Source organism: Lycium ferocissimum, chromosome 8, assembly GCF_029784015.1.
Source record: "Lycium ferocissimum isolate CSIRO_LF1 chromosome 8, AGI_CSIRO_Lferr_CH_V1, whole genome shotgun sequence".
NCBI lineage: Eukaryota > Viridiplantae > Streptophyta > Magnoliopsida > Solanales > Solanaceae > Lycium > Lycium ferocissimum.
This window is the reverse complement of record NC_081349.1, coordinates 26865194-26879105: the sequence shown is the minus strand read 5'-3', so window position 1 is coordinate 26879105 and position 13912 is coordinate 26865194. Positions and strand designations below refer to the sequence as shown.

General features: G+C 34.1%; 2 protein-coding genes across 3 annotated transcripts in view; one reads left to right on the top strand and one right to left on the bottom strand.

The window, feature by feature from the left end:
• Positions 1-3318: 3318 nt before the first annotated feature.
• On the bottom strand, positions 3319-4267 carry LOC132066196 (F-box protein At3g07870-like). Its single transcript, XM_059459559.1, has 2 exons — positions 3667-4267; positions 3319-3404 (listed from the first exon to the last, which is right to left on the bottom strand). The coding sequence occupies exons 1-2, from the start codon at positions 4265-4267 to the stop codon at positions 3319-3321; spliced, it is 687 nt and encodes a 228-aa protein (XP_059315542.1).
• A 1814-nt stretch (positions 4268-6081) lies between these two features.
• The window catches only part of LOC132067756 (uncharacterized), a 40871-nt gene continuing 33040 nt past the window's right edge, over positions 6082-13912 (top strand). Inside the window, exons 1-13 of one of the 2 annotated variants that reach the window (XM_059461068.1) lie at positions 6082-6414; positions 8874-8935; positions 9378-9470; positions 10542-10713; positions 10865-10980; positions 11134-11220; positions 11297-11413; positions 11503-11566; positions 11686-11828; positions 12165-12212; positions 12289-12357; positions 13117-13192; positions 13730-13860. In XM_059461068.1, the coding sequence (XP_059317051.1) occupies positions 6303-6414; positions 8874-8935; positions 9378-9470; positions 10542-10713; positions 10865-10980; positions 11134-11220; positions 11297-11413; positions 11503-11566; positions 11686-11828; positions 12165-12212; positions 12289-12357; positions 13117-13192; positions 13730-13860 (1290 nt within the window). In that variant the 5' untranslated portion in view covers positions 6082-6302. The remainder of the gene's footprint in view (positions 6415-8873; positions 8936-9377; positions 9471-10541; positions 10714-10864; positions 10981-11133; positions 11221-11296; positions 11414-11502; positions 11567-11685; positions 11829-12164; positions 12213-12288; positions 12358-13116; positions 13193-13729; positions 13861-13912) is intronic. The other variant, XM_059461067.1, reaches the window with a different exon arrangement.

The window sequence follows — 13912 nt, the reverse complement described above, 5'->3', positions numbered from 1 at the left end:
TTGTGTTCTTCTCATTTGCTAAGTTTAATCATGCTAAAAATATTTAATTCACCTTATTAGGTAGCTGGGGTCCTGTTTAGCCGAAATTCAGTATGTTGAGTGATCTGTTCGATCGATGTTATGCCTATTTCAGCTTCTGTTTAGCGTGTTCTTAGTTTAAATCATGTTTAGCTTTACCTCTCTATTAGGTGCTTAATGATTCAATCTCTATTATGATTGAGAATATAGTGTTAATACATCCCCTGATGGACTCCATGTGTGTCTTTAATCCACCAGTAATGATTTGTTTCTGCATGTTTGATTGTTTCTACATGTTCGGGGTTTAATTCTAAGTACGCACATGATTGATAACTCCCATAGGTTGGGTTTTATGTAGCTAAAAAATGGAGATAGCTCCATGATAGTTTAAGTAAAAAGGGAATAGACTATTATTGGCGTAGCTTTATGTTTGTCTACAACTGTATGTTTCCAGAATCACTTCTAGAATCTGACTAAGTTATTAAATAATTAAGGGACTGTCGCAATATGTTCCCTAAAGCAGTGGGTTTAAATTGTTTCTTCCACTAGTGTAAGGTTTCTAATTTGAATGTTGTTACTTGGCTTTGTTTCTTTGCTGGACCTGTTGTGATTTCATTTTGTCCAAAACATGAAACATGTGTAAATGCGATTTCGTGTATGGATATGCTTGTGTATGGACAGCCCAATTAAATTTAATTTTCTTATTGTTATGTGATGGTATTTGAAGTTTCTTTCTTTGAGTTATGAATTTTGCATTAGTAACTATCTTGATCACACACTAATCCTTTTCCTTTCATTTTATGCATGATCACCGCCTACGAGGCCGAGGGACTCATTCTTCTCCGCATTCGATGTTGGGCTAAAAGCCCAATGCAATCTTCTCCCAGTCATTCCTCATCGGTCCATCCGCAACAAAAGATATAAAACTATTATTGGGCCAAAGTCCAACGAGCGGTATTGCCGCTGTCTTGAAAATGGGTAGAAGCCCATTAAACTTACTTGCTCCTATATTTTATCATTTTGCATTTAATTTGTATCATATAACTAACTCTTTGTTTGTTTTGTTTTTCTTAGTTTAGATGAACCCTAATGAATTAGTAGGTTTAATTTCAGTAGTGGGTAGTTAGGTTAGGGAAGACTAAAGAATTTAATTCCTTAAGTTTTATTCTCTTCTTTTCATGTTAAAATTATTTATAATGTCTAATATTTATTTTATTGGGAATAATTGATTTGCAAAATGGCATGACTATATATTTTAAGTAAAGGGGAATCACATCCTTACTATCATAGACATTTCAAAACGTCACACGAACTCAAGTATATTTTATAAATAATTCTTTAAGTTTTGAGTCAATTATGCGTATTTTTAAACTATAGTTAATAAAAGGATGAGGAAAGCTCACATTAGCTGTTTTTTTTTATATTTTGTTTATACTCTTAAATTGCAAAAATCAATTAATATCTCCTCATTTGAGTCGTTTCAAATATTTATTAAGACACTGCATAAACTCGCATTTTCTTTTGCTTATATGCAAATTATCATATTTAGCAGGTTTTATTTTGAATAGCATTATTATACTTTCCTTTGAAGCATTAGTAACACTTATTAGCTTATTTTAGATAGTATTTTAAAACCTCCTTTTATATAAGTTATAGCATTATCATATATTTTCATTTAAAGTCTTGATAACATTTATAAGTCTTATTTTAGATCATCTTTTATGCAAATTCATTATTTTCTGCAAAACAACATTGTTACATTTTCTTTCAAATCTTAGCAATATTTCTTAGCCGTTTTTTCTTAAAATTTAAACACTATATTTAACCTTGATTAATTAACCTAAGTTTGGCCGGATAACCGTAGTTAACGGATCCTATCGGATGCCTAACCCCTTCCCTTTAGGATAATATAGAACCCTTACCTAAAATCACACTGATTAATCAGACTATTAACGGAGGTTTAGTTAGCATTACCTTAGTTAATAATTAGGTGCCCTAATTCACCTTAAAATCAATTAGGTGGCGACTCCTTAAAACAAGCAAAAATAGGAATCGCCAATATGTTGTACTCTAATTTAACCCGGTTAAAATGGGGTATAACACTATCTCAACCCGCAAAATGTCAACCTGCCCCGCATTGCCTTTTCACTCGCGTCCCGCTCCGCACCACTGCCTAGGAAAAATCTCCTAAAAAGAGCTTTTGTATCCCATGGACTTTTTAAAATATATATATATATACACACATATATATATATACATATATATATATATATACATATATATATAATCATGGTGCTTAGTCTAGCTTATGCGTATAAAATAAATTACAATTGTACCTGTTACCTCCCACTAACACAAATACCGTACAACCCTGTCCACCAATTAAGGTTTGGACACAAGAGAAGAAATGACCAACTATTTTTGTTTTCGCAAGAATTTGAACATTAGACCTCCTGTTATTGGTAGGCTCTTGCAAAAGTTCATTTGGTTTAGTTGAAGTTTCCCTTCATCATGATTTGTTCTATATTAATAATCCAATACTAAACCAAGATGTTGTTCTACCAAAAGACAATAGATGTTCATATGAAAAATCTAGCAACTTCAGCTATGTTTTTACCCGTTTGGCCATGAGAATTTTTCACTTTTTTCTGGAAAATTATTTCACTTTATTTGGAAATCAATGTTTGGCCATGAAAATTCCAAATACAACTTGTATTTGAATTTAAAAAACACCTAAAACCTTGTTTTCACCTTTTTTCACTTTCACTACATTCAAACAACCAAATATTCTTTGCAAAAACTATAACCAAACACAACTCCATCTTCAACTCCAACTTCAAATTTTCAAATAAAATGAAAAATATTTGGTTTTCATGGCCAAACGCCTACAGTCCATTAACTAGCTAGGCACTGTATAAAGTCATCAGAATTGTCAGCATATGCAAATCTACACCAATATGAAGAGAGATGAAATTCAGAGTAGCAACTATGAAGAGATATTTCTCAACAAGACTTGTTGATCGTAGCCGAAACTCAGTTCACTTCAACCGGTCGTAAAAAACCAACAGATACTGATAACTCAAGGGATAAGAAAAGTACTATCAGTAGAAAGCTTGACAAGATAATAATTAAGCATATCATACAAACAGGAGATAGCTCCCAAGCTAAACCATTCTGGTTTGCGCTCACAAATAATGTCTTTTGAAAAGGGGAAATAATTTGCTCAATGGAAGATTGTAGGTAGCAAGAAAAATGGTTTGCTTGATAATAAGCCTGCTGCTTAAAAACAACCAAAAAAGATTAGGACATAAGAGGAAAATCAGTTGCAATTGGTAAACCCCCATTAAATTTGGCAAGTGATAAAAGAGATGCAAAAACATAATATCCTGGAGGAAGCAAGACTAGATAAATAATAAATTATCTGAGTCTTCGAATAAACATTTGAGACTTGAAAGTTGCCCCCCATGATAGTCTTGAGCGAGTAAAAGCTTGGAATGTATCTAGTCGCTCCATTGACATTACAATAAACATTTGCCTTCCTAAACTTCTTCTCTTTTGGTTTGTAAGAAGTTAGTTTTGTGCCCCTTCGCATCAAGATTTCTCCATCTTTCCAAATTAATATCGCCTCAAAATTATAATTACGCATACGTTGCGAAAGAGAAACCAAGATGCTATCTTTAGTCCAAGATTCAGCAATCCCATACTCTTTCATCCGCCAGATATCAACACGCTGTCTGCAATAATCGGTCAAACATAGACAATTCCCCAACTCTACTAGCTTCGAGCACCACCATTGAGTTCTCAGACCAGGTGGAGGTGGCAACGATTTCAGCTTTTCTGTACCAATATTGAAGGAGTAAATGCTGTCATTTTTTCCTTGATCCATCCAATGAAGAGCACCATTGACATAAACCTTGCGAAACTCATACAATTCACGACACGGAACTTGGCCCACATTTCTCCAGTTCTCATCAACTCCAAGAGTATAAACCTCCAATTCAGATACTTCAGGACGACCCCTAAACTCTCTAACTACTAATCTCAATACTTTATATTTTCCAGACGCTTCACTAAAGCAAAATGCATAAGCAACACGACAAACACTTTTATCCCATTCGGGCAATTCAAGTTTGAAATACTCACCCAAAAGAGGATTGTTAATGTAAACCGAATGGTTTTCATCATACGTCGAACCATGCAACAAACAAATGAACCCATTACATGAACCAATTAACACTTGTGGTTTCATTTTCAGTGGAGGGAAGTGAAACTTAGGGCTCAACACAATGGGTCTGTTCCAGGGGCAAGAATGATAGTCATAATCTTGTTTGAGTTCAAGAACTAAAGCGATAGAGTGATCACCCTAAATCAAAATGCAAGGGAAATTTCATGATTTTGTGTGATACAACTTTAGAAATAAAGGGTCAGAGGTTAAAAGATGATACCACAGTTTACAAATGATCTTACAACAGAAAATGGACTTGATTGGCAATCTTGAAAATATTCCCACCATAATCACATTTGGAAGGTCCATAATTGTGACCTCATTCATTCTTCTTCGTTTGCAGGGTTCCATTTTAGGGCTTTTCTTGTTTTTCTTAGATTCATAACAACTGAAATATAACGCTTTAAAAAACGGGTTTTGAATTTTGAATATGAAAAAGCTATATATAATATTCCCGCCGTCCCATAATAAGTTTCGCCTTAATAAAAAATACGTATATTAAAAAATTAATAATGCAATGTAAAATTTATTAAAGTACCCCTATATAATAAAAAGACATTACTTTTAGTAAACCTTTTGACATTGGGAATCCAACAATACCAAGTTATTATGTGGCTTTTTCAATCATTATTTACATGTTACTTTGACTTGTAGGTTTATTTTGTCTAAGGGTAGAATTGAAGAAAAAAAATTAGTCAATTTATGTATTGGTTTCCTAAGGTAACACTTATTATAGGACAATTTTTTTTTTATTAAGGTGACATTTATTATGGGACGGAGGGAGTACAAAGCTAGGGATAGACAAAGTTTGAAACTATGCCTTGAGATTTTTTTAAAAAAATTATTAACTGTGCGGGGATTCGAACCCTCAATGTACGGACTTAGTAGCTCAATTGGTTGGCTACCTGAATTTTCATCTTGTTGGTGAGGGTTCGAATCCCCACATTGTAATCCCCTCCCCCATTTCCCCTTTCCCTACCCCTATGTAATAAAAAAAAAACAATTTAAAAAAAAAAGATTCGAATCTTCAACCCAGAAATTTTAGGCGGAGGACAAAAATTATAGACAAGCAATTTGATGGACAAAAATTAAAGACCACCCGAATAAGGACAATCGTGCAAATTTCATAAACATAAGTAGAAAATTAACATTTCAACATAAAAATATCCTTACCAAAAATTAATACATAGTTACCGATCTCAATCAAATATAAAAAAAAATAGCACTCTTCTGTGATTTAAAAATATGTCATTATTTTTTAATGTTTAATGTTTAAATTTAAATTATATTTGATATAATAATATCTTATTAGAAGGGGAACTTTGGCGTACCTGGTAAAGTTGCTGTCATGTGATCAGGAGGTCCCCGATTTAGAGCCGTGAAAACAGTTTCTTGCAGAAATGCAGTGTAAGGCTTGGTATTTCCCCGAACCTCCACACATAGAGGGAACTTAGTGCACCAAACATCCCCTTTATATATTCCTTCCGTCTCAATTTATGTGATATAGTTTAATTAGGTCGAAAGTTAAGAAAGAAAAGAAAGACTTTTAAAATTTATGGTCTAAAACAAGTTATAGATATTTGTGTGATTGTAAATTATTTCAATAAGATTAACAGAGGAAGTTTTAAGTTAAATTATTGCTAAATATAAAAATACATCATTCTTTTTGATACAAATAAAAAAGAAAAGTGTATCACATAAATTGCGACAGACGGAGAGAAGAGAGAGTGATATGTTAGTGTATTGTTTTTAACCGATTTTCCCCATGTTTTTCTTTGTTGTCCATTAAAAGTGAAGAATCACTTGGGCTCGAACCAAAAAAGAAAACCGGTGTAACCACTGAACCCGGTTTATCAAGAAATCAAAACAATTATTGAAACCCTTTTTTTTTATTTTTATTTTTTATTACAATTATTGAAACCCTAACAACACCTATAAACACCCTCACATTACAAAACCCAAATTCCCAAAAGGCGCCAAAAACACACACACACACACACACTGAGAGAGTGAATTAAGTGTGTTGTTTTTTGGTGAAAAAAAAATAAAAAAAATAAAAATGGATTTGGATCAAGAATGGCTTATCAACTGCTTAAATGCAACACTTGACCCAAATCAACAAGTTCGTTCTTTTGCTGAAACTTCACTTCAACAAGCCACACTTCAACCTGGTAACAATCTTTTTTTTTTTTTAAGCCCTTCAATTTTACTGTAACTGATATTAATAGAATGGTAAAAAAATTAGCTGGTGTCAGCTATATTAATTAAAAAAATAGTGGGGTTTGTTAATTTTTGTGTTTGGGTAGCTAGGAAGATGCTTAAAGGTGTCTTTTTTATGTAAAGTTTGGATCTTGGACTAGTTTTGTGAGTTTCAATTTTACTGTACTTGATATTAATAGAGTGATCATAAGTTAGCTGGTGTCAGCAATATGAATTCTGTACTTTCAGTTGTATTTAATTTCAATTAAATGATGTGGGGTTGTTAATTTCTGTGTTTAAGTTGCTTGGAAGATGCTTAAAGATCTCTTATTTATGTAAAGTTTTGATCTTGGACTAGTTTTGTGAGTTTCAATTAATTGAAAAAATAGTGGGGGGTTGTTAATTTTTGTGTTTAAGTTGCTTAAAGGTCTCATATTTATGTAAAGTTTGGATCTTGGAGTAGTTTAGTGAGTTTCAATTTTACTGTACCTGATATTAATAGAATGATCATAAATTAGCTGCCGTCATTTATATGAATTCTGTACTTGTTCAGTTGTGTTTTATTTCAATAAATTGATGTGTCGGTGCATCCATGCTAAAAGATTTGGAGGAGGGGTTAATTTTTGTGTTTCAGTTGCTTGAAAGATGCGGAAAGCTCTCTTATTTATGTAAAGTTTGGGTCTTAGACTAGTTTTGTGAGTTTCAATTTGGATGTTTTGGAGAATGTGTTGGTTGGAATGGTGTTAAAGTATTGACTTCAAATTTAGAAACTAACTGATGTGCGCATAACGTGCACGTGTTCGAGCTGTAAGCCTGGTATTTAAGCGGAAAAGGGTAGAGGGCGGACCCAGTATATATGAGTTTTGAACTATGTGCTACTGGTTGTTGTGATTATCAAGAAAAAAAAAAAAAAAAAGCTCTGAAGCTAATTGTTTCATGTCAAAGATTTGAGAAACCCTTTTGTGTTTGAGCTGCTAGAAGATGCTTAAGGTCTTTTTCTCCTTAAAGTTTGGATTTTGAATAATGTGCTGTTCGAATAGTAGAAATTAACTGCTGATGTCAAATTTAAGGTACTCTTATGGTCAATCAAACGTATATCTAGTACTCTTATGGTCAATCAAACGTAAATCTTGTATTAGAGGTCCAAAGGTTGAAGCTGAAGTTGGAGATGACATAAATTTTGAGACTGGTTAATGATATTGCAATGTCCAGATAGGTGAAATGCACTTGGAAAATCATTCAAGATTTTTCCTTTCTGTCTGAATCTGGAGCAATAAAAGAAGCATCTTCCCCACCTCCCAGTAAGCTAGAGAACAAGTGACCAGGAGAGTCACAAAGATCACTTGACTTTATCAAACAATAAAATATAATAAAATGAAAGTCACAAAGATGGAACTGCTTCTGGATTTAGGCACCATGGCCCCTCGATTTTATAAATATTTTTCTCTTTCCAAAATTCTTTTGTTGAAATTTTAAAATCTATACATGTCAAGTTTTGGACATTTTCATTAGTACAGTATTTTGCTACTTGCAGTCGCAGACTGTCAATATACATAGTAGATATGGACATTTAACATGTCATATATGGCTTTTGCCGGAATTTAGAAACTCGAAAGAAAGATAGGAGCATGTGATCTGTTGAGGTGTTGGAACAATGTAAGACAAAAGAAATGGTGGAAAATGGTCCCAGCTTACACATGGTGGACTGTTTGGAAGGAAAGAAATGCAAGGTATTTTGAAGATAGAAGCTTCTCAATTCAAAGATTCAAGATGAAATGTGTACTGTTAATTTGTTTTTGGTGTAAAGAAAACTATGTAGATGAAGCTGAAACATTACTGGAGTTTCTAGAGTTGTTGTAAGATGAACAAGGACATACTTTTGCTTTTTTGAATTATAAATTGGCTTCCAGCACTGTCTTTGTGCATATGATTAGTCCACTGTTACCTTTCTAAAAAAGATTGAAGTCCATGGAGTTCAAAGAAAGAGCAAAAACAGTGTGTTGGTTTGCTGGTTATTGCGATGTGAGGAACTTGGTCAAAAATCTTGTTTGTACGCTATTAATCATTGCAATCTAACATGACTGTTGGTTTGTAACCTGTCGTAATATTATTTTTCTCTTTACAGCTTAGATGAATGTTCTTAACTTTCTTAATAGCATATTCCATATCTCCAAGTGAGGAGAAAAAGAAATCGTCAAAGCACAAGGTATTTGCTGACCTATAAACATGTATAGCAATCCATGATGTCTTGACCACTGGCAAAAGTTACAAGTCTAGAGCTAAGCTTTCTTCTATATGTGTGGATTCTGCTGATCTATAAACATGGCTGGGTTTAGATATTCCAGGATTCTTCATAAATTTATTCATGTTATTTGAAAGTTTTCTATATAGAAGATACTTTAATCTTTGTTAATTTTGTCTTCTACTGAAGGTTTTGGAAGCGCATTGTGTAGAATTGCGGCAAGGAGAGATCTACCTTTGGGATTACGTCAGATATCCTGATCTTATTACTATATATTTGTGTGTATGTATACATATATACATACAAAAACACACATACATATATACACCGTCCCAATTTATGTGATACTCTTTCCTTTTAGTCAGTCCCACAAAGAATTGACATCTTTCCAAATTTAGTAATAACTTAACTTTCATTTTTCCAGTTTACCCTTTGTGAAATGGTTTATAGACACAAATTTTTTTATGGCTTATTCTAGACCACAAGTTTCCAAAGTCTTCCGTTTTCTCTTAAACTCCGTGCCCAGTCAAACACCTTCACATAAATTGGAACTGGGGGAGTATACATTAGCTTCTTTCCTTTCAGGCTGTACCAATGTGATAATCCATGATGACTAAGCTTTTGTATGTCATTTTTTTTGTTGATTGTCATGTTTGCTTCCATTTGGCCTTGTAAGCTTAACTTGCTTTTTACCTAGCTGCTGTTATTCTAAAGCAATTTATAAAGAAGCACTGGCAGGAGGATGAGGAGGGTTTTGAGCATCCTGTTGTTTCAAGTGATGAAAAGGTCGCTCTTGTCCTTGGATTTGGTTCATCTCTTAATTTCTTACCATTGTTTTATAGCTTCTTCGAAATGTAAAATTTTAAGACATTTTGCAGTCCTTTAATATGTGGGTTTAACTTACTGTTGGTGTTTATTAACCTTTTCCTCTTTAAATGTCTGATTTATTGGTCAGTTTGTGCTGTTAAATGTCGAATAGTCATACTATAACAACTGATTAGTTTGTTATAGTATGGTTAACTGGATTATCGTGATATAGTCTCTAACTTTAATTTAGAGGTAGCATGAACTTGCTTCATGAAGATGCTGTTATCTTAACAGACAAAGGCCTCAAGCATTTGCAGGTCGAGGCCTCCTTAGAGTTTTTGTGGTTTGGATATCAGTGATTTTCTCAGTTATTATTTTATCTTATGTTAAATAAGTTTTCGCTAATTTTCTGTATGGGCAGTTCGGGGTTTAGAATAAGAAGAATATAGCAGTAAAGACAGTCTTTTCCATATTTTGCATTGACTACACCCCTTTCTGATGCTGGAAGGAAATAACAGTTGGCTATAGAAAATTGCTTTTTCTTCCTTCTTAAAGGCATGTATATGTGCGCAATGTGGTGAGAAAACTTGGCTTTTGTAACTGCTAGTTTTAGTAGAAAAGGATAAACATTGGCTGGAGTAACCTTCATGACCATACGGTTTTCTTTTGTAGAACTAGAGGAATTATGGTGATCAATATAATAACAACTTACAGTTGGTATGTGAGAAGATCAGATTTTAGATAGATATAAGAGATATGACAAGAGGATATTTAGACATTTTCATCTTGTTTATAAGTTATAGATTTGTAAAGGAAGAAACCTCTAGCAAATTGAGCAAGAGAGAGGGCTCCTGCATGAACCTAAATTTTCTCGACAATATTGATTTAGTGATAATTAGGATAGCAATAAATCAAGCTTCCCGCATCACCTACTTTATGAGGGTCTAGATCCTATTGAGTTTTTGGGATTACATCTCAGGTGTTTAGGGAAGCTCTGTTGTTTCACTATCTCTATACGGATTCCTGGTGTGATTCTGTGTGTTTTATCAGGTTGCTATACGTGGCCTGCTGTTGCCATTGCTCGATGATCCTCATAGAAAGATCTGCACAGCCATTGGTATGGGTGTGGCATCTATTGCCCATTACGATTGGCCAGAAGAGTGGCCTGATCTTTTACCGTCACTAATGAAGTGTATCACTGACCAAACAAATATGAATGCTGGTGAGTCATTTCTTTCACCTTATCATGAAGTTTAGATTGCAATAAACTTGTTTTAATCATCTGAATTGTCATGCAACTTATTGGTTGGCACCCTTCTTTTGCTGACTGCTTAAAACTTAGAATTTAGAAGTCTGATGTTAAAATTGTGCAGTTCACGGAGCTTTAAGGTGCTTTGCTCTTGTATCGGCGGATTTGGACGATAAGATGGTTCCGAAACTTGTTCCTGTTTTGTTTCCTTGCTTGCACACAATTGTATCATCACCTCAGGTTAATTTAGTTTACTGTGCCTCACCTTTATGTTTACGGAAGTAGATATCTTAAATGTCTGTAAATGGTAGTGGTTAGTAATTTCTTTTAATTCTTTTGCTTGTTGTGTCCCCCACAAAGTACTGCTCTTCAGATTCTTCTATTTTTCTGCAGATTTATGAGAAACCTTTGCGCATGAAGGCTCTTTCAATTGTTTATGCTTGCACCTCGATGCTAGGGGCTATGAGCGGCGTGTATAAGGTATTTTATTCTGTAAAAAACTTGAAGTTTACAACATTGTGTAATTATATCATCATTGCTTATTCTTTGTGTTAAGACGGAGACAAATGCAATGATGTCACCTATGCTTCAATCTTGGATCAACCAATTCTCTTCTATTCTAGAACATCCAGTGCCATCGGAAGACCCTGATGATTGGAGCATCCGGATGGAGGTTGATTTTCTTGGTTTTCGTCAAAATTATATGATGCTGTATCTTATATTTTTGTGTCAGAGACTATAACTCCCCCCTGATGCATTTAGGTTATAAAATGCTTGAATCAGTTCCTCCAGAACTTCCCGAGCCTTATGGAAAGTCAATTTAGTGGTCAGTATCCTCATCTATTTTCCAGGACTAAGTTTCTCTTTAATTTATATGTTAAAATGACATGGTCATGCATAGATGGTAAAATATTCCGACATTTCTGGCTACTTCTTTCGTTTCAGTTTTTATGGGGCCATTGTGGCAGACATTTGTATCATCTCTAGGAGTATATACACGATCATCAATCGAAGGAATAGAAGATCCTTATGATGGGCGATATGATTCTGATGGTGCGGAGCAAAGTCTTGAATCATTCATCATCCAGGTAAAAGAGACTGAGTTCTCTTGTAGTCAAATAATCACTAGTCAAAGCTCATTTATTTTTTAAAATGATTTCTATTTTCAGTAAAAAAGTTTCAGATGTTCGGACTTTTAGATTTGTTATGTTCTTTTGACTATGGAAACCTGGAATTCTTTCTCCTCTTTCATATGAAAGCAGAATCGTATTTAATCTTCAAATTATTAGATCTGAATTTTGTTTATCTCAGGTATAATGTGGACATTGACTGAATTCTTAATTTGGTTATTCTCATCTTTGTGCATTCTTTTGTCTTAGCTTTGTCTATATGAGTGATACTTTTTTGTTGTTGTGGTCTCACAGTTGTTTGAGTTTCTATTGACTATTTTGGGCAGCCCCAAATTTGTAAAGGTATGTTGCATAACTTTCAATTAATTGTCTGCGCCTTCTTATTTATAATGGTTTAGAGTTGGAGAAATCATTGTAGGTAGTCGGGAACAATGTAAAGGAGTTGGTTTACTACACGATTGCCTTTCTGCAGACAACAGAACAACAGGTAATAATTAGTTTTCTTTTTCAATTGGTTTGAAATTCAAAAGCTGTGTTTTGCAGATCTGGTTTATTATGGCGTAAAAGAACAAGAAATCACTTATTTTTAAGTTATCTTGGCATGCTAAAAACACATAAATCATTTGTCAAACTTCTTCTTTTCCTATCCTCATGATGCTATCATTTAAAAAAAATCAAGCTGTGCTTGCATTTCATACGTTAATCGTGTACCTGGTGATATGCTTGTCTTTCAGCATAGTGAGGAGTTAAGGAAGTTGTCAGTTTGTCAAAGTGATTATGTTATTCAAGTTACACCAAAATGTTAAAGATTGTAAACATCCAAATTTGACAGACTGTAGTGTTTCTGATATGTTTCGAAATATCTATTATTCCTTCCTCTCCCCCTAGTGACAATGTTCTTCAGTGTGTTTGGGATTCTCCACTGCACCTTCTGACAGATTAAGGAATAGGCTCCATGCCTCCTTGTCTGCCAAACTTCAGGAGATATATATTAAGTTCAGTATATATGGGCAACTTTTTTTCAGTTGCTGATTACTAGTATCAAGATGCTGTGTCTGCTATCATTTCTGCAGTATTTTAATTTTTGTTGTCTCCCCTCTCTATGGAATCAATGCACCTACTTCTTTGTTTGCTACTTGATCACAACTTGTTTTTTATACCTCTTAGTCTCTTACATAATTCTTACTACCAAAAGAAGTTTCCATATGCCTTCTGTGTTTATCTCGTCTTTTGATTTTGATCCCAGGTTCATAACTGGTCTGTTGATGCCAATCAATATGTTGCTGATGAGGATGATAATACTTACAGTTGTCGTGCTTCTGGTAAGTTGGTTGTAGGTCTCTCTATTTCTTTCTCTCCCAGTGAACAAACAATGTCTCAATGGATAGGAATTATTAGTTATTTCACATTTAGGATCATTAACATAGCATTGCAGCAAGGGTTACATCTATCCGACTTATGAGATTTTAGTCAGAAAGTTTAGTGCTTCCGTTAATGTGTTCATGGTGGTAATCGTGTTATTTCTTTATCCAAAAATATCTTTTACTTTTCACCCTGAATGATCTTTCTTGCCATCATATTCTTGTTTCACTTTCCTTCTGGGCTTTAATTCTGAGGAGTTTTCTCATTTCGATGTGAACTGTTAAAAAACTTAAGCCCATGCTAACAAATAAAATAAAAAAGGATCTTTTGTTTTCTCATATTTTGGGCACCTTAACTGATGGCTGTTCTTTCTTTTGATCTAATGACAACTTGATTGTTGAGTTTCAGAACTCTGCATGCCAACTCTGGGCATGATATATCTATGCTGTCGGATTGCTCTATCCGGTACTTCCTTTGATATGAAACTGTCATTCCAGGTGCCCTTTTGTTGGAAGAAGTCATTAGTTCTTGTGGTACACAAGGAATTCATGCTATCATTGACTCTGCGAAGACGCGATTTAGGGAGTCTCAGCAAGAAAAAGTATCTGGTGCTTCAGGCTGGTGGAGAGTAAGTGGAAAAGATATACTATGTTTTGACAGCTTTGATGCTAAGTAGCTTG